General features: G+C 72.3%; 3 protein-coding genes across 3 annotated transcripts; all 3 read right to left on the reverse strand.

Annotated features, from left to right (window-relative positions):
• Positions 1–54: 54 nt before the first annotated feature.
• On the reverse strand, positions 55–1555 carry HCRT (hypocretin neuropeptide precursor). The gene has a single exon (XM_074892171.1). The coding sequence runs from the start codon at positions 533–535 to the stop codon at positions 218–220; it is 318 nt and encodes a 105-aa protein (XP_074748272.1). The 5' UTR covers positions 536–1555; the 3' UTR covers positions 55–217.
• A 264-nt stretch (positions 1556–1819) lies between these two features.
• Positions 1820–13519, reverse strand: LOC141953448 (inactive phospholipase C-like protein 2). Its single transcript, XM_074891997.1, has 6 exons — positions 13331–13519; positions 5676–8165; positions 5250–5453; positions 4712–4787; positions 2890–2999; positions 1820–2726 (listed from the first exon to the last, which is right to left on the reverse strand). The coding sequence occupies exons 1-6, from the start codon at positions 13517–13519 to the stop codon at positions 2541–2543; spliced, it is 3255 nt and encodes a 1084-aa protein (XP_074748098.1). The 3' UTR covers positions 1820–2540.
• A 1449-nt stretch (positions 13520–14968) lies between these two features.
• On the reverse strand, positions 14969–18590 carry GHDC (GH3 domain containing). Its single transcript, XM_074892068.1, has 8 exons — positions 18277–18590; positions 18067–18197; positions 17209–17785; positions 16775–16958; positions 16616–16687; positions 16348–16481; positions 16100–16188; positions 14969–15976 (listed from the first exon to the last, which is right to left on the reverse strand). Exons 1-8 carry the CDS (start codon positions 18485–18487, stop codon positions 15776–15778), a joined length of 1599 nt encoding a protein of 532 aa, XP_074748169.1. The 5' UTR covers positions 18488–18590; the 3' UTR covers positions 14969–15775.
• Positions 18591–18718: the final 128 nt, after the last annotated feature.

An 18718-nucleotide genomic window follows, 5' to 3' on the forward strand; every position in this document is an offset into this window, starting at 1 on the left:
ACGGAGCAGAGCTGTGCCCCCCCGGCCCCTCCCCAGAGAGAAGGCAGAGCCCGGTAACATCTGGCTACCATTTATTGTAAAAGGCCAGCAGTGCTGGCGGGGCCCTGAGCAGGCTCGCCCAGGGCCGGGAGGTCTGTGAAAGTGCTGTTTACCCCGAGCATGTGTCCCGGGGTCCGTCCCCCCCCGGATCGGCCCCCAGCTCCCGCTGCCCCACCCCTCAGTAAAAGCTCTTGGCAGCTCCCTGGGCCTGGCTCTCGGTCAGGTCCTTCCCTGCGTGTCCCTGGCACTCCCTGGGGCTGGCAGGGCTGGCGTCAGCCCCCCGCAGCCCCGGCGTCGGCTGGGCCCCCGTGCCCGCCGGGCAGCCCGCGGCGTCGGGGCAGGCGGTGCCCGGGTGCTCGCCACGCTTGCCCATGGTGAGGATGCCGGCAGCGTGGTTGCCGGAGCCGTGCAGCAGGCGGTAGAGCCGGCTCTGGAAGGCCGGCGGGACGCTCTTCCGCTTGCCCAGGGTGAGGATGCCGGCGGCGTGGTTGCCCATGCCATGCAGGAGGTCGTAGATGCGGCAGGAGCAGGTCTTCTGCCGGCAGCACTCGGGCAGACTCTGCCGAGCCGCGGCCAGGGAGCAGAGCAGGAGCAGCAGCAAGAGGCAGGCAGCTCGCTGGAGCTGCTGGAGCGAGGGGCAGCGTCAGCGTGGGGCAGCCGGCAGTGCTGGGGCGGGGGGCACAGCCCAGGGCTGCCCCCCACTCCTCCCGTGCCCGCTGGAGTCTCAGCTCCTGCCTGTCCCGGCCACCGCAGCGCTGGCTGCTCGTCCCCACTGCCACAGGGCCCAGCCCCACACCCGGGGGGCACCTCTGGCACCCTGGGGCACAGCCAGCACCCCACGGCCCCCACCCACGCTCTGACCAGCAGCCAGACGTGGGTGCCCTCAGACAGCCACGGCGAACACCCTCCCCTCTCTGCCGAGTCCCACGGGACCAGCACCCACGCTCAATGCCACAGGCACCACGCGCCCAGCTCCCTCCTGAGGAGCCCACGCAGGGCTGAGCCCCCCCCAGTCAGCTGCTGGCCACAGTCGGGGAGCCCTGGGGAGGAGCCGCACGCTTGGGGCTCCCCGAGGAACAAGCCAGGCCCTCCCGCGCCCCCAGCCCGCCAGCCCCACACCCCGACTTCCCCCCACGGCTGCCCTCCGGGCCCCACCTTGGCGTTGGGCACCTCCATCCTTCCCGGGGTCTTCAGGCAGCGGCGCAGCGCTGGGGCCCGTCCCGCGGGGCAGCCAAGAGCACGGCACCCCTGTGCCACCCGCCGCAGCCGCCACTTTATAGGGCCCGGCACAATAGCGCTGCCAAAAATACCGCCGGGGCCAGGCGGGAGCAGCTGGTCTCTGGGAGACACGGGCGCGCTGTGGCCGGTAGCCCGGAGACCGGCCAGGCCTTTCCCCTCATTTGCAGCACCTCATTGTGTGGGTGCTCGCTGGCCGGGCACGGTGGCCGGGGCGCGTGGCACTAATGAGGCCGTAATTGCCCGCGTGCCCCGCGGCCGGGCCAGCACAAAGGGGCTGAAGGTCGGCGCTGGGGAGGTGCTGGGCTGCTCCCCCAGCAGCAGCGCGCGGGTCTGCTCCTCGTGGCCCCATTAGGCTAATTACCTCCCTGAACAAAGGGCTGCCGGGTACCCGCACAGCTCCTTGACGTGGGGAGCCGTCGCCCTGCACTCGGCTGGTGCCAGGAGAGGGACGGTGCTGCCAGGGTCCCCGTCCCCAGTGCCACCCTCCGTCCCCTTCGGTGACCCCACGCCAGGCGCGCGAGGGAGCAGCAGGGCACCTGGGTGGGTCTCACACTCTTTATAACGCTCCGCAGCCACGGTCCGACCCCAGACCGCCCCTCGCCCACTGCTTGCGCCAGGACCCCCTCGCCCCGACGGTTCCCTGATGCCAGAAGCCACATCTGCTGCCCAGGCTGGTCTGTGCCGGCTGCCGCCCCCGCTGCACCCCAAAACCTGCCGGCCCCTCTGCACAGCGGGGGCCCCAGGGACGCCAGGAAGGGGAAGGGACCTGCTGTCCCGCGGAGAGGGGCTGGGCCGGGCCAGGACTCTTGTGCCAGGCAGGTTTTCCCCGGGGCTGGCAAAGGCAAAACCCGTGGCCCTGGACCCTGGCAGGAGCCCAGACCCGGGGCTGCTTTTACAAGAGGAGTCTGGCACAGCGGGCTGGGGCACATGCACACAGGCACCGGGGTGTCAGCATCCCCGCCGGCCCCACGGCAGGGCGCGGGCTCCGGAAGCAGACTGTGGGGATGGATGAGGCCCTGGGAGCTCGGGGGTGGGGGCAAGCGGCAGCAGGGACACCCCTCCCCAACCTCCACGCTGGGCCCCGGCGCAGCCTCTGGGCACGGCAGAGCCCAGGCCCCCAGCCCCGCACGATCCCCCTCCCCGCACGCTGAGCCTGCGGGCAGGCAGCTGCCCGTCCGCGGGCAGGCTGGGGCTCCCTGGTCCTGGTCCCTGCGGCCGGGGGGGGCGGTGCTCAGTCCGGGCCCCCGAGCCCCAGGCCGGGGTCAGCAGGACGCCGTGTCGCCACCTCCCTCCGTCTCGGGGATGGGCTCCAGTGGGGCGCGCAGCCGGGAGGGCTCTGGCGAGGCTGAGCCGTTCCTGCCGATGCCGCAGGACTGTCCCGCGTTGTGGATCTGCCAGAGGTTGTCCAGCGCCTCCGCCTTGGCGTGCTTGAGCAGGTCAGCCTGGCCCTGCGCGGGGACGGGGCATCAGCGGCCACGGGGCTGTGCCGCGGGGGCTCGCTGGGCGCGGGCACCGCCTGGACCCCCTGCCCGTCCCCGGCGCTCACGGAGCATCCCCCGGGCGCGGGGCGGCAGGGTGGGGTGCGGGGGGACCCGCAGCCTCGCCCCTCACCTTCAGCACGGTGATGTTCCAGGCGAAGCTCTCCAGCGCTTTCTGCAGCTTGCGGCCCCGCAGCCCCTCCTTGGCCTCGATGCGGTGCAGCTCCTTGTGGAAATCCATCCCTGGCAGATGGAGCCTCGCTCAGCGGCCGCCGGGACGGCCACCGCTGCTGCGGATGGGCCGCGAGCCGAGGGACGCCCATCGCCCCGCACAGGGGGTGCAGGCCGGGTGGGCTCCCCGCTGCCCCAGCAGCCCCCTCTGTGCTGGGAGCAATGGGCCGACGGAGCCCCCACCACGCCAGCACCGCGCTTGGCCCCAGCCGGGGGTCTGGCAGGGCAGCGGCTCCCCTGGGCAGAGGCTGGGCTCTGGCACACCGCAGCCCACCCGGGGGGGGGCTCAGAGCGGGGCCGCCGGGCCCCCCCCCGCCCTGCACTGCCTGACGTCCTCGTGAGCGGGTGCTATATTTACCCCTCCTGACGCAGCACCGGCTCCAGGCCCACGCAAGGGTTCCCACGCGAGCCCGCGAGCCCACGCACCATCAATCAGCACACCCCCAGCCCCGCACCCCCCGCACCCCCCCGCACCCCCCCCCGCACATGCAGCCAGGCACAGGCCGAGCTGGCAGCCCAGGGGCTCATCGGCAGCGCAGCCAGGGCGAAAGCAGGGACGGGCAGCACCCCGGGCACGGGGGTGGGGGGTCGCAGCCCCCAAACCACTGCCACCAGGGCCCTGAGGAGCCGGGCAGAGGCAGCAGCAGCGGCCGCACACCCCAGAGCCCCTCTGCCCCCCGACATGCCCCCAGCACAGCAGCAGGGCTCCCGCAGCTGAGGTGGCCCAGGAGGGCGCAGAGCCCCCCCCGTGCCCCACACCCCAGCCCGTGCCCCCCACCCCGCTGTCGCTCCCCTCGGCGCTGGCAGCGGCGGCGGAGCCCAAAGCCAAGAGCTCGGGGAGGTTTCCGGGCTGTCGCGCAGGCAGGGAACAAACAGGGCTGCTGGCAGCAAGGCTGGTACCGGCTGGGGGTGGCAGAGCGGGGCCCCCTCCTTCCTCCCTGGCCCCTCCAGCTCCTGGCAGCCCTCCCAGCCCTGTGGGGAGCCCACGTGAGCCCCCGGGCCAGCAGCCCCCGTGCACCCTGTGCAGCCATCGGCGCCTGGAGCAGGGCCGGGGTGGGGGCAGGACAGAGGGGGAGGACCGGGGCAGGCAGCCGGCAGCACCTGCCTGTGGGGGTTCAGCCATGTGTCTTGGAAGTCGTAACATTCAGTTGCCACTTCTACCGTCAGCCCCAGTCTGTTATTTCTGGTGCTAATTATATTCTGGCGTTTGGCAGCTAATGACTCTTCTCTGCTTCCTTGTCAGCCTCCTCCACTCCCCTCCCTCTCTCCCCTCCCTCCCGCGCAGCCCCTGCAGCCCACCCGCCCAGCACCCCGGGCCCTGCGCCCCAGCACCCCGGCAGCCCCCGCGCCCACCCCGTGCTGCTGGCACACGGGAAAACCGCAGAGCCGGGCTCAGGGCCCCCCCCCCGCTGGCAACCACCTCCCCACGGCCGGCCGGCCCCGGTTGCTCTGCCGCTGAACTCCTCTGGCCCGGGGTGCAGACACGCGCCCCTCGTCCTCCGCCGCGCACCGCCGGCATGCGAGCGTGTGGCCAAAACTGCCGGCACGCTCAGCCGTGCCTGTGCCCGGGCCCAGAGCCAGGCCCCCTGACCCCAGCCCTGTGGGGACACGCACCCCCTGCCCAGCGTGGAGGCACGGCCCCCCCACACCGGCCCCCCAGGACCGTGCCCAGCTCCACAGCCCGGAGCATCACCGGGGCTGGGCCTGCCCCCCCCGGGACCCACCTGCCTGCTGCGCCTGGATGAGTTTGCCGTACACTGCGTCAGCGGACTCGATCAGCGTCCGGCTGGTCTGGATCATCTGGGTAGGGGGGGCAGCGTGAGGAGCTGGGCACCCCCAGGCCCCCACGCACCCCCTGGCAGAGCAGAGAAGGGGCTCAGGCAGTGGCTGCCCCTCGCCCCGGCACGGTGGCCAGGTGTGGTGTGGCCAGCACCTGGCCGGCAGCCAGGTCCCCCTCCAACACAAAGGAAGGAAGCGGCTCCGACTGCGGCTATTAATGGGATTTCTCCCGCCAGGCAGGAGCGCAGGATGCCCCGGCGCAGGCAGTGCGGGCAGGCGGACAGGCACTGTGGGGTCCTGGGGCTCCTACCAAGCGGGGGGAGCGTGCACCTCGACAAGCCTCGTCCCTGGGCAGCCCCCCCACCAGCCTCCCCCTGCGCTGGGGCGGGTGCAGTGAGTTTAGGGTCCCCCATTCTGGGCAGGGGGGTGGTCCCAGTGCCGCCGGCCCCGCAAGGAGCCAAACCCCGGCAGGATGGCACTTACCGTCTCGTAGGCGGTGAGGACCTTGCGCAGCAGGTCGGGGATGGGGCCCTGGGCCTCCATGGGGGGGTACCGCTCCGCCAGGTTGAGGGTGACGCTGGGCGTGCTGTCGCTGTGCAGCAGCCACGCGGCCACCGTCAGGATGCACTGCTTCATGTTGGCGGCGGGCGTCAGCCCACACAGCTCCTTGAAGGAGACCAGCGCGTTCTGCGGGCACAGACCGGTGTCAGGGGCTCCGCCAGGGAGGGCCCCCAAGAGCCCCCCTGCTGGGAACATCCCCCTTTGCCCCAGCTCTCTGCTCCAGACGAGGCTCCACACCCGCATCCCCCAGGAAGAGGGGGCACGTCTGTGCTCCCCACCACTCGTGGCCCAGCCCCATCCCCGCCCCGTACAAGCCAGGGCCCCCCGATGCCTCCGCGGGGTCCATACCTGCACATTCTCCCGCAGGTCGGTGGCCTCCCGCAGTGGCTGGGTGGCCGTCCGGAAGACCTCGTCGATGGCCTTGATGCCGGTGGCCTTGGTGGAGGTGTACTCCCGCACCCGGCGGCCCCGGCGCCCTGCCAGCCCCCGGCGGTGCCCCTTGCCCCCGCCACGGCGGTCGGTGATGGCCACGTGCACGAAGAGGGTGGCGTGGGGCAGGGGCTCCCCAGCCAGGGACTGGAGGGGGACGTGGCGGTAGCCGGGCTGCAGGCACTCGAAGGGGATGGTGTACTGGGCGATGAACTCGTCCCCGATGTAGTCGTCATCCAGCACGACGAAGCGCAGGACGGCCAGCTCCGGCAGGTTGATCTGGAACTCCAGGCTCTCGTCGAAGACGGGGTTGTCCCCGCTCTGCAGGGCCGTCTTGGTGCGGTGCTCGGCGCAGTCGGCTGGGATGCCGTGGATCTCGGCGCAGACGTAGGGCTCCACCACCTCCCCCTTGGCCCCTGAGCCCTTGGGCTTGGGCAGGTTCTGCCCACTGATGACCTTGAGGTGCAGGAGCTGGGCGGGCACCCCGGGCAAGGAGTCCTTGGCGTTGGCACTGAAGTAGGAAACCTCCTCCCGCATGATGGCGGGGCGGAGGACGTAGCCGCAGGCCCCGTTCTGCTGGAACCAGCCCGTGTTCAGGTCCATCATGAGCCCGGGCGTCTGGTAGTTCATGGCCACCATCTGGCAGCCGCACTTCCAGAAGTCCTGGGGGTTCATGTTGCTGGCGTCGATGCGCATGGGGCTGGGGTAGACGCGGGAGAGGAACCGCTTGTTGTAGCTCACCAGCTCGGCCGGGCACTCGTTGGCGAAGCGTCCTGCCTCCACCTCGCTGAAGGAGCACATCTCCCAGTAGCGCTGCCCGCGCCGCGAGCTCTCAAAGTCCTGGAAGGGGACGGCCTGGCAGAGGCTGACCAGCTCCGAGAGCTCCCGGCTGAGGCGCACCCGCCGCGGGCCACCTCCCTCCGGCGCCTCCCGGTCCTCCTGTCCCAGGCGCCGCGCCAGCTCCCAGCCTTCCTCCTCGTCCGACACCTCCCCCTCGCTGTCCTCGCAGCCGGGCGGCAGCTTCTTGCCCTTGATGAGGATGCGGCCCTTGAGCTGCTCCGGGGAGGGCAGGTAGGACGCGGTGGGGTTGGGGGGCTCCAGGTACAGCTTCTCCCCCAGCGTCTTGCGCAGGCACTGGGCAGCGAGGCGCTGTTGGGTGGCGGAGCAGCGCACCACCAGGCAGAGGATGAGGGGGTAGGCGGAGGCGGCGAAGGCGTGCTGGTCGATCAGCCCCACCACGGCGCGGAAGGGCACACAGGAGGCGGCCGAGGGGCTGGTGTAGACCACGGGCTCGCCCTCAGGGCCATCCCACAGCACCAGCTCGATGCTGCGGCAGCCCAGGCCCAGGGCGCTGATGTAGCCGCTGATGTCGGAGCGGCCCCAGAAGTTGTCCTCCAGCAGGCAGGCGCTGTGGGCAGAGCTGATGTAGTAGTGGGAGAGGGGCTGCGCCATGTCCTGGCACACCCTGCGGTGCTGCGGGTCGAAGATGGAGCAGTCGGAGGAGAGCAGGTAGCGCGTGAAGCCGTCGATGGCCAGGTAGCCCTTCTCCCGGCCCTCCTTGGAGGGCTCATACTTGCTGACGATCTCCAAGCACTTCTCCTCTGTCACCCCCTCCATGCCCTGCTCCACCTCCAGGAACATCAGCAGGTCCTTCAGGCCCAGGTACTCCTTGTTGCTGGAGAACTGCACCAGCAGGAAGAAGATCTCGGGGCGGGTGCAGAGCTCGCAGTACGCCTCCACGAAGAGCTCGCAGGCCACCTCTGCACCGGGACGCTCGCTGGCCTTCTGCAGCTCCTTGAACTTCAGCTCGATGGTGGACGTCTTCATGCCTGGGTTGAGCGCTTTGATCAGCTGCACGGCCCGGGACACGGGGATGCGGCCAGACTTCTCCAGGTCGGCGAGGTCAAAGACGGAGGAGATCCAGGAGGTCCGGAGGCTGGGGTGGCCGGTCCCGGGCGCCTCAGGGGTGTGTTTCCCGTAGGACACCAGGTAGCGGAGCCCCATCACCCAGGCGCTCACCACATCGGCCGAGCTGGCCACCAGGTCCAGGGACTCGTAGTTGTCTCCGTAGATGATGGAGAAGGCGCACTCGTCCGGGAACTGGTCGGAGAGGCCATTGCTGCGCAGGACGGGCGTCTTCTTGCCCACGCGCACCTCTTTGACTGACTTGATCTCGATCTTGGCCTTCTCCGAGTCCTTCTTGGAGGGCTCCCAGCGCACGGAGCGCATGTCGGCGTCCAGCACGAAGAAGCGGCTGTACATGCGGGAGTTGGAGCGCACCTTCTTCAGCTCGCAGCCCTCCAGCATGAAGGAGATGCAGGCGGCCGTGCTGTTGATCTTGCGGTCGTTGGGCATGGTGCTGAAGGACACCGTCTTCTTCTTGTGCGGCGGCCGCTGCCGGGAGCCATCCTGCCAGGGCGGGACAAGGGGCAGAGCCATCAGGGACGGGGCAGGCAGCTCCCGGCACCCTCCCGCCACGAGCTCTCCCCACCCCAGCCCCGGAGCCCCAGGGAGCCCCAGGGAGCCCCAGCGCCACGTGAAGCGCGTTCCACCCCAGCCTGACCCTTTCCCCAGAGGCTGGGCGCTGGCTCCAGCCCTGGCCTCCCCCACGCCTCGCTGCCTGGTTTATTTTAACTCCGCTTTCCTTCCTTCCTTCCTGCTCCCAGCCCCAAGCCGGATCCTTCCCCACCGCTCGCTCACCCTCAGTGGCACAGCCACGCACGGCACAGCCCCCACCTCCCCACCCGGGGACACTGGAGGAAAATGCGCCCGACAGGACCAGCCCATGGCCACGGCAGCCCCATCCCTGCAGGGGGGACACACACACACCACGGCCCCTCACGCCCTGGGCACTGACCCCAGGCTCATGGCAGTGGGGTGTGAGGATGCCCGGGGCACCCCAAGGCAATGGGGAGCCCCAGCCAGACCCCCTGCTCTGCCGGGGAGCAGTGCAGGACGGCCACCTGAAAGTGCCACGTGTTGGGGACACGTGGGGTGCCCCCGGCCCCGTCCCGCAGCGCCCATGGCTGCCGCTGCCTGTAGGGGCTGACACGGGCCACGGGCTGTTCGCTGCCTGCACCCCCCGCTCTGCCCGTACCCCTGCGCCAGCCCTGCCCCTCGGTGGGGAAGGGGAACCCTGCTGCCAAGGGGCTGGAGGGGGCAGGGGATGAGGAGACACAGCAGGGCCTGGAGCATATTATGGGATGGATTTCATTAAGCAGTTCAGCAGGAGGAGATTTAATCCACTTCTTCAAGATTACGGCGAGTCACCTCTAATCTGGTGCCGTCTCCAGCGGAGGCAGGTCCTGCCCAGCTGCCCAGGTTGGGGCTGAGGGGGTGTCCCCCTCCGGCCCCCCGGGAGCTTCCACACCTCCCGCGCAGGGCTGCAGTGGAGCGGGACAGCACGTCCCTGTGCCTGACCCCGAAGGGTCCGGATCTGCCCCCCAGAGGGGCCAGGCGGCCCCAGGCCAAGGGCAATCGGGACGGGTCATGCGAGTGGCCAGGCACAGAGTCCCGGGGGAGGGGACACTGGCTCCAGCCCTCAGCCCCACGTCGGAACCAGCCAGACCCTGGTGTCCTGGCAGCAGAGGCCCTCCTGGCAGCTGGCAGGCAGCAGCACCGTCCCTCTTCATCCTCGCTGCTGTGGGTGAAGACTGACCCCACTCATCCTCACGCAGGGGCTATTTCCCCCAGCTCCGGTGCAGGAGCCGTTTGCATCCTCTCGCTGCCAGGTTGCTCCCGGGGTGGGGATGTCCCCGCTCAGGTGGCTCCAGGGCCCCCCGGCCAGCAGCAGCTGCCCCCTCCCCTCTGAGCCTCCGTGGGCATCTGGGTGGTGCTGCCCAGCCCCTGCCAGCGCCCCACCATCCCCCTACATCACCCCCAGGGCTGAGCCAGGGACCTGGCTACCAGGTGCCACCGTGCTGGAGCCCAGCCAGCCCCGTCGGCGGGGGCTCGGCAGCAGGTCACACCACCAGCCACCCCAGGAGAAGGACTCGAAGACTCACTGCTGGCAGAGCCGCTGGGACACCTCCTGCAAGCAGCGACCCGAGTGCCCCCACTGACCGGCAGCCCTCGCCCCCCCGCGGGCGGACAGCCAGCACCCAGAGCAGCCCCCTCTTGCCCCGGGGCAGGACCCCCGCGCCTCTGCGGACCCGCTCCCCGCCCCAGCACACCCCACCCCGGGCGTCTCCGCACCGGGCCCCACAGCCGAAAACAGGAAATCCATCCGGAAAGGAAACACGGGCGGGGGGCCTGCGTGCACCCAGCGCCCGGGGACCTGCCTCCAGCTGCGCCCACCGCAGGCAGCCAGACCCACCCCCCCAGGCCGCGGAGCTCGATAACCAGGGTGGCGGTGGAGGCCGCGGCGCCCGTGGCCACAGCAGCGCGGAGCATCCCCGGTGCAGGGCAGGGCTCCGGCAGGAGCAGGGTGTCCTTGTGCCGCCAAGCAGGCAGCGAGCAGGCAGGGCTCTGCCAGCGCTGCCACACGCCGCACCCGCACAGCGGCGGGAGGACGCGCCCACCGCAACGCCGATGGCGAGCGCGGGCATCCGGCTGGGCACGGAGGGCACGTCCGAACCCAGCTGCCCGTGCCCTGCCTGGCTCTGCGCCACATGCTAAGCACCTCTCCAGCCAATTACACCCCACAATTAGCGCCCTGGCCAGCACAGCAGCCCTAATCTCAGCCGCCACTTAACGGCCGTCCTTCCCCGGCCAAGCAACCCAGTCCCAAGTGCGGGGATGGGGAAGGGCCCATCGGCTGATGCTCCCTCCTCGCTGTCCCCCGAGCCCGGCCGGGGGGGTCCCCGCTGCTCAGCAGCTCCTGACGGCAGGAGACAGAGGAACTGAAGCCTCCGGGGCTGAGGCGCCTTGGCCCGACAGCAGCCAGACCCCTCTCCTGGCCGCAGGGCGTGCGGCGGGGACAGGGCTGTTCTGGCTCGTCCACAGCCGGTGTCCCCAGGTCCTGGTTCTCCCCCCTGCCCCCATGGCGGGCCGGGCAGCGCGAGCAGGGGTGCAGGCAGCAGCACCAGCCGGCAGCACCGGAGCGGAGGCAGTGGGAGGCCAGGCACAGCCAGGGCTTCTCTACCGTCATTTGTTCCCTGCCAAGAAGCTGGCGAGTGACACATCCACTCCCCGCGGCACCAGCTGCCGCTACCCAGCGAGGGGCCGTGGAGCCAGAGCCCGGCGCAGAGGCACCGCTCGGCTCCTGGGGCTGGCACGGGACGGGGAGGGGGCACAGGGTCAGGGCAGCGGGGCGCTGGGGAAGGGTCAGCTGCAGCGGGGGGCACAGACCCAGTACCCTCCCAGTCCCTCTCCAGCATCCTCCCAGCCCACCCGACCTCCAGCGCCCTCCGCTCCCAGCCTGGGAGGAAAGCGGGGAGCAGGTTCTCTAGCCAGGGCACGGCCAGCTCCGGGCTCCCCCTGCCCGGCGGTTCTCACTTTCAGATTAGTTCCTCCAGCCTTTTCTGGAAATCCCAAAAAATAACAGAGCCGGCAGCTCTTCCCACATGTGCCTCCACTTCGTCAGCAGCCAGCCCCTGCCCAGCCCCTGCCCAGCCCCTGCCCACGGCTCGGCCATGCCCTCGCTCCATGCCACAGCCAGGCTCACGGCACGGGGCCCTCTCCCTGCCCCCCTGCCCCCGTACCGGCACCGCGGCCGAGCAGCGGGTGCAGCCCCCGGCTCCCACCCACCGCCGTGCGCAGGAGCAGCCTCAGCATCCCCCGGGGATCCGGGGTGGGGCAGCTGCTCCCCAGCTCCCACTGGGGCCGGTTGGGGCCCAGAGCTGCCGGGCGGCCCCACGGACCCTCTCCCCAGTCGCTGCGCAGAGCTGGTCCGAGCCGCCCCCTGAGCACGGAGGGGTCTCAGCCAGCGGTGGGGGTGGCGGAGGACACGCTCTGTCCCCTGTCCCCGCTCAGGGACAGGAGCGCTGCGTGGGGGAAGCGACAGGACGGCTGCCTCGGAACAGGCGAGGGCAGGAGGGGTGCGGCGGGGGCAGCCGGTGCCCCCCGTGGCCCCACGGGCAGCGTGTCTGCCCGTCCCTTGCCTGCCAGCCTCGGGCCACGGAGGGGCTCCGCGTGGTTGGGGTCCCGGGGCACTGACGTGCTCAGCCTGGCGACTCACGGCTGCGGGGTTTGGGACCTGCAGCCCTCCAGCACCAGGGCAGGATCAGGCCCCGGATGGGCTCGGAGGGGCACGAGGGACCAGCACAGGCCAGGTCTGACCTCCAGCGCCCTCCCCCACCAGCGCTGGCCCTGGGCCACCCGATCTGCACGTGAGGCCAAATCCCCCGGTGACGCACGGCGGTGACAGGGATGCGCCCAGCCCGGGGCAAGCGAGAGCTTCACCCCCAGCCCAGGGCGCCCGCGGCCGGTACCCGGGCCCAGCGTGGCGGGGAGATGGTGCTGTCCGGCCCCCCCGGCGAGGTCCCCAGGGAAACCGGGCACAGAGGGGGCACCGGCACCGGGCTCTGGCCGCACCGGGGCCTCGGGAGGGCTCCTCGCCGTCACCGCTGGGGCACAGCCCGGCCGCTCCTGCAACGGTTCCCAGAGGGCGCCCGGGTGGGGGCACAGGGTCCCCCCCGGCCGTCCCGGGGAGGGGCCGACGCCTCTGCCCCGAGAGCCGGGTCCCGGGGCAGAAGGCCGGGGCTGGGCCGGTGCCACGGGAACAGCCCCCACAGAGGGTATTAATAGCACCGGAGCAATCCCGGCTTAAAATAGGCTGCCAGGAGTGGGGAGGCGGGTCCCAGGCGGACGTGACCTATTGTGTCAGCCAGCACCGCCGGCAGAAGCGCAATTAGGGGGGCTCATTTAGAAAAGCATGTATGTGACCCGCTGCCCACCCCCGTGGGAGACCCCCAGAGACCCTCCCTGGCCCACGGCCCCGCCGGTGCCCCCCCCCCCGGCCAGGACACGGCTCCGGGAGGGGTCGAGGGCAGGTCGGGAGCTGGCCAGGCCAGGCCTGAGGCTCAGCACCTTTGCAGGAGGGAACCCGGGCAAGCAGAAGGTGCTCGGGAGCCCGGAGCAGGCGTCTCCTCGCCAGCACCCATGGGTGCCCTGGGCAGGACAGGGCGATGCTGCCGTGTGGCAGGAGCAGCGCGGCCGTGCAGGGCACCCACGGGAACAGCGGCGGCTGGACGGGGCCACCCGCGGCCACGCGGAGCGGACAGGCCTGGCCCGGCAGCGCACGAAGCCCGAGCCCGGCTTTGCCCTTGGGGACCCCCACGGTGCCGGGCAGGGCGAGGGGCCACCGCGCCAGCCCCCGTCCCCCTCGGTGCGGTGGGCAGGGGGCACCCCCCGGGCACCGACCGGGGCTGCAGCTGCCCCGCGGCCCCACGAAGCCGCCCCGGGGGGACGGGCCGGGCACAGGGGGAGCCCGGGGGGGGCGGCGGGGCCGGGGGGAGGCCGAGGGGGGGCGGCGGGCGCGGCGGGGCCGGGAGACGCGCAGCTCCGGGGCCGGGGGACACGGCTCGGCCCCCCCCCGCCCCAGCCCTGCGCAGGTGCCGGGCGGCGCCGGTCCCGGGGGGCGGCGGGGAGGGGCCGGGGCCGGGGCCGGTGCGGGGCCGGAGCGGGGCTCTCACCTTCATGATGCTGGCCCGGGGCGCGGCGGGCGCGGGGCTCCGCTCCGCCGAGTCCTCACGGCTGCTGCTGCCCGAGCCCGAACCGGGGCTCCCGCCGCCGCCGCCGCCGCCGCCGCGGGGCCCGTTGGGCAGCGGCGCGGCGGGGCGGGGCGAGCCCGGCGGCGGGGCGCCCCGGGGCCCCTCCGCCATCCCCCGCGGCCTCAGGGCAGCGGCCGCCGCGGGGCCCCGGGCGCCCCCGGAGCCTGCGCCCGCCGCCGCCGCCGCTGCGGGCTCAGTGGCGGAGCGGGCGGGAGGCGGCGCGGCCGGGAGGAGGGGACGGGCCGGGCCGGGGGCGGGGACGGGGACAGCGCGGCCCCCCCCCCCCGCCCCGGGCTGCAGCTGCGGGGAGCGGGGACGGGCACCGGGCACCGGCACCTCCCGCCGCCGGGTGCGCCCCCCCCCGCCGCCCCGGCCTCCGCCCAGCGCCGCAGCGCCCGGGCCCGGCGGCCGCCCCATCCCGGTGGGAGCCCGGCCAAGCCCCCGCCCTGCCGCCTGGTACCCGAAACGAGCCTGCACCCCGCACCCTGGCACCCAAACCGAGCCTGCACCCAAAACAAACCTGAACCCAAGTCAACCTCGCATCCTGCAGCTTGGCACCTGGACCCAAACTTACACCCAAATCGACCTTGCGCCCTGCGCCCTGGCACCAAAGCAAACCTGCACCCCGCAGCCTGGCCCTGCCCTGCGGGAGCCCCCCCAAGCCCGCAGCCCCCGTTGAGGTCAGGGCCCGGGCAGGGCTGGGGGGCTGCCGGAGCCGGGCAGCAGCCGCGGGGTGAAGCCCTGGGCCTGCGCTCCGGGGCGGGGGGCTCCAGGCTCTTGCCGGGTCCTTGGGGGGCCCCGGGGGGTGCTGTGCTTGTCCCGGGTGAGGGGCCTGCGGGCCGTGCCTGGCACCGGGACCGGCAGCCCCCCCCCAGGCTCCGGGATGGATCCGGCTGCACGGTCTCTGCCAGCACAGGGCTGCCCGGGACACCTCCACGGCCCCACCCGAGCCTCATCACCCCACCTTTATCCAGCCACCACCCGTCCCGCTCCCCACCAAACCCCCGCCTGCTCCCTGCTGGTCCCAGCACCGCCGGGGCCCCCTGGCCCAGCACCAGTGTCGCTGCCAGGCTGGCAGCAGTGCAGGCTCCTGGCACCCCCCGGACCGCGGGTCCCCCCCAGGCGCAGGCACCGCTTCTCCCCTACTTGCAGCTGGAATTCTGCTCCAGGCTTTTTTTTCCAGCAGGGATTGGGGGTCTCCATCCCTGGGGGAGGTTTTGGCTGAGCCTGGGGAGGGGGGGGGGGGTGCGCTTTGTGTGGACCTTGTTCAAGACATTGTCTTCTGCCTGGCGTTGTGTGTGTGTCCCCCTGCCCCCCCCCCCCCGGCAGCAGCTGCCCGCACAGCAGGATCCCCCAGCCCCGCGGCTCACCAGCCCTTAAAATAAACCTTAACAAGCAGGAGGGGAAAGGACGGGTCCCTCCCGCCTGGTACATTTGTGCCTCAAAGGCACAAACAAACAGCCAGATGCTCCCAGAGCCGCTGAACTGGTTAAATATTCATGGCTGCCCCTTCCCCAGGACCCCCGAGGAAACAACAGCAACTTCACCACCAGAGCAGAGTCGGGCTGTCAGCAAGCAAGCTCTTTAATGAGGATTAAAAATAATAGTATAAAAAAATCAATCCCAGAGCAGTGCTCTATTTTTTTTTTTTTGAGAGATAATCCTCCTTTACTTTGCTTCTCGTTTTTTAAACACTAAAAGCAGCCCGTGCTGGAGCTGATCCCTTCGTGACCCAGCGGACGTGTGCTGGAGCCAGGCAGAGGGGCTGCTCCGGGGCAGCCGGCACCTGCCACCACCGGCCACCTGCCCGCAGTGGCCCTGCCAGGGGACAAGGTGCCACAGGGCCCCGGACCTCAGCGTGGGGATGACCCACGCTCCTGCACCGGCCCGGGGCTCCGCAGCTCCTCCTGCTCCCGGGGAAGTTTCTGTCGTCCCCCTCACGCCGGCTGCGGGCTGTGACGGCCGAGGTGTCCCTCGGGCCAGGCAGGGGCACCCGCTCCGCTGCAGCTGCCCGCGGGCGCTGCCACAGCGCTGAGAGGAGCGGGACGAGCCGCAGCCGCTGGCGACAGGGACCCGGCTGCCCCGTGACACTCCCGAGCACCCACAGTCCCACCCTGTGCCCAGAACAGCCCAGCGAAGGGCCAGGGCTGGGGTGTGGGCACGTCCTGCACCATCCCCGCGGGCAGCACCCGCTGCCACCACAGAGCGGGGACATGGTGGAGCTCGCTGGCTCCACCTGCTCCACCCAGCTGAGCCCCCCAGGGCTGGACACCCCTGCCAGGCACTCGGCCCCGTTCCCCCCCACCCCGGAGGCCACACACCAGGCAAACCCTGGGGCAGGGGGGCTGGGGGCCCCCGCGGGCTGCCCTAGGAGATGACAGTGCCCTGGATGAGCCGCAGCAGCCGCTCGTCCCCCAGCACCCTGGGCATGGGGCGGGGGGGGCCCAGCGCTTCCCGCAGCCGGGCGAAGGCTCCGGCCCCCACCAGGTGCAGGCGCAGGGGCCCGATGCTGCCCTTGAAGCGGAAGGACTTATAGACAGGGAAATCCTCCTGGAGACACTGGTCCAGCTGCAGGGAGAGGACGGGCTGCCCGCGCTGGTCCCACACCGGCCACCCCAGCCCTCACCCCCTGCCGTGCCCGTGCCCCCCCAGCCGCCCCCCGCAGCGAAGCAGCACCCGGAGTCCCCTCACCTTGTAGCGCTGCCCCTCCGACAGGTCCCGCAGGCCCCGCAGCTCCACAAACACCTCGTAGTGGGGGGCACCGCCCCCTGAAGAGGCACCTGCAGCAGCAGGGCGAGGACGTTAAAGCCACTCGTGGCCCCCAGGCCCCCTGGGCACTGGCAACCCAGGGCCAAGTGGGGCACAAGGGGGCCAGCAGGGCCCTGGGCAGCGCCGGCCGCGCTCTTGGGGGGACCTGGGCAGCTCTGGGGGGGACTCACCCAGGAGGTTGCTCTCCACGCAGACGTAGTCGACGAGGCGAGCGCCCGGCCACATGCCCACGGCGCGGCACAGGCTTCGGCAGAACCGCTCCTCGGGGATGCTCTCGCCCCGCACGCTCAGCGCCTGGCTCTCCCTGGGGCGCGGGGGGCAGGGGTGGGTGCCCCGTGCCGGGGGTGCCGCCGGCACCGTCCCACGTGGATCCTGCCCGGCACAGGGCCCCCCACACAGCCCCCCCGAGGTCAGGGGCAGGGGCTGGGGTGTCCTCACCTGCGCACGGGCTCCACCACGGGACACTGTTTGTGGAAGCCGGTCACCCTCAGCACCTCCCCGGTGTGGCACCTGCGTGGGCAGGGGGAGCATGAGGGCGGCAGTGCCGGGTGCGTGGGGCTGGCAGACCCCCGGACCACCGCAGCAGGGAGGAGGCACCTGTACTCTCCAGGCCGGGCTGTCAGGACCAGCCCGTACTCGCGTCCCTCCCAGAGCTCGTCCAGCAGCACCGTCCGCGGCTCCTCCTCAGCCGGGCACGGCAGGAACTCGCAGAAAGCCCAGTCAGGGCACAGCAGGAATCGGGGCACCGGCTCCTCCGGCCACAGGTTCACACCGAGCAGGGCTGGGCAGAGGGCAGCGCGTGTCAGCGTGAGCCCCCGGACCCCCCATCCCTGCCCATGTGGCCTCACCCCCCTCCGAGGGGGAACTTGTGCCAGGACGGGGCTGGTTTCGGAGAGCAGGCAGCTCTCCTGGGAGGGATGCGGCAGAGACTCTGCAGGGGCAGGGGGGGTTTGTGCGGCCGTACAGCAGCGGTTCCCCGCTGGCGCAGCTGCGACAGGCCGTGGGGCCAGCCCCATGCAGGGGACACTCACCTCCCGCCGCCCGGTAGAAGGGGCAGTAGAAGGGCAGCCCGCGGCAGTCAGCCTGGCGGAGGCCGTCGCAGTAGAGCTGCTCCGCGCCGTGCGCCGTCCCCACCACCACCACCTGCAGCCGCGGCCACAGGCGCCGCACGATGCCCTCGAAGCCGTGGGCGCACTCGGCCCGGAGCTCGGCCGCCCGGGCGCTGTCGGGGACCAGCAGCGCCTGCAGCCGGCCCCGCACGTCCTCGGGCAGCCCGGGCTGGGGGCTCAGCTTGCCCAGCGCCAGGTCCTGGGCCAGCTCGGGCCAGCCGGCGCGCAGGGTGGCCAGCGCGTCGTGCAGCTCGGTGGCCAGCCCGGCCTCCAGCACGTGCAGGGTGCGCGTCCGCAGGGCGAAGAGCAGCTGCACCCGCAGCGCGGCGGCGCGGGAGGGCAGGGCCCCTGCCTGGGCCGGGGTGCAGTACAGGGCGGGCAGGGGCCAGCCCGCGGGGGCGCGGCGGGGGCCGGGCGCCCAGGACAGCAGGGCCGTGCCCCCGGGGGCCAGCGCCTGCGGGAAGGCGTCGCTGAGGGCATCCAGGTAGAGCAGGGACCCCTGTGAGGGGAGAGAGGGGGTCAGGCGGGGTCGGGGGGGGTCTGGGGTGGCCGGAGGGGGATCAGGCAGGGTCAGGGAGGGTCAGGGGGGGTCGCAGGGGGATCAGGCAGGGTCGGGGGGGTCTGGGGGGGACAGAGGGGGATCAGGCGGGGCCAGGGGAGGTTGGGGAGTCAGGTGGGGGTCGAGAGCCGTCGGGGGGGCGGGGGTCAGACGCAGGCACAGCACAGCCCTCCCCGTCTTGGGGGGCCCGAGCCCCCCTCCCTGCCCCGTGGCCCCCGTACCTGCAGAGGGGGGTCGGTGCCCCAGCAGCTGCGGAGCAGAGCCCAGGGGCGCAGCGGGGGGACCTGCCCCCCCGGCGCCGCGTCAGGGCAGCTCTGCCCCAGCGGGTGACGCTCCCGGAAAGCCTCGGAGCCTGCCGAGAGAGGCGGGGGGGTGAGGGGGGGGCACCCCCGGGACCCCCCTCCAGTCCCCGCCCCCGCGCCGCCGCTCACCGCGGGCCGTGCCGGGGGGCAGCAGCCGCCGCAGCCGCCGCTCCTGGCTCGGCCGCACCTCGGTGCCCTCCAGCCGCCGCCGGTACCGGCCCGCGGCGCGGAGCAGCGCGGAACGGGCCAGGCGGTGCCGCAGCGCGGGGACGGCGGCCACGGCGACGGTCACCGCCACGGCCACGGCCACGGCCACCGCCACGGCCACCGCCGGCAGCATCCCGGGGCGCGACCGCCGCCCCCGAGCAGGGAGCAGGGACCCGGGCACCGGGACCCCCGTCGCCCCCCGGTCCCACCCCGGGCACCGGCGCTGGCCCCTCCCGGCTATTCCGCCTCCGGCGGAAATGACGGAGAACGACCGCGACCGGGGCCGCCCCCGCCACCAGCGCCGCCTTTATTTTTATTTTCGTTTTCTTCGTTTACAAAACACCCGAGGCGGTCCCGCCCCCCC

Source organism: Strix uralensis, chromosome 22, assembly GCF_047716275.1.
Source record: "Strix uralensis isolate ZFMK-TIS-50842 chromosome 22, bStrUra1, whole genome shotgun sequence".
In the NCBI taxonomy this organism is placed as follows: domain Eukaryota; kingdom Metazoa; phylum Chordata; class Aves; order Strigiformes; family Strigidae; genus Strix; species Strix uralensis.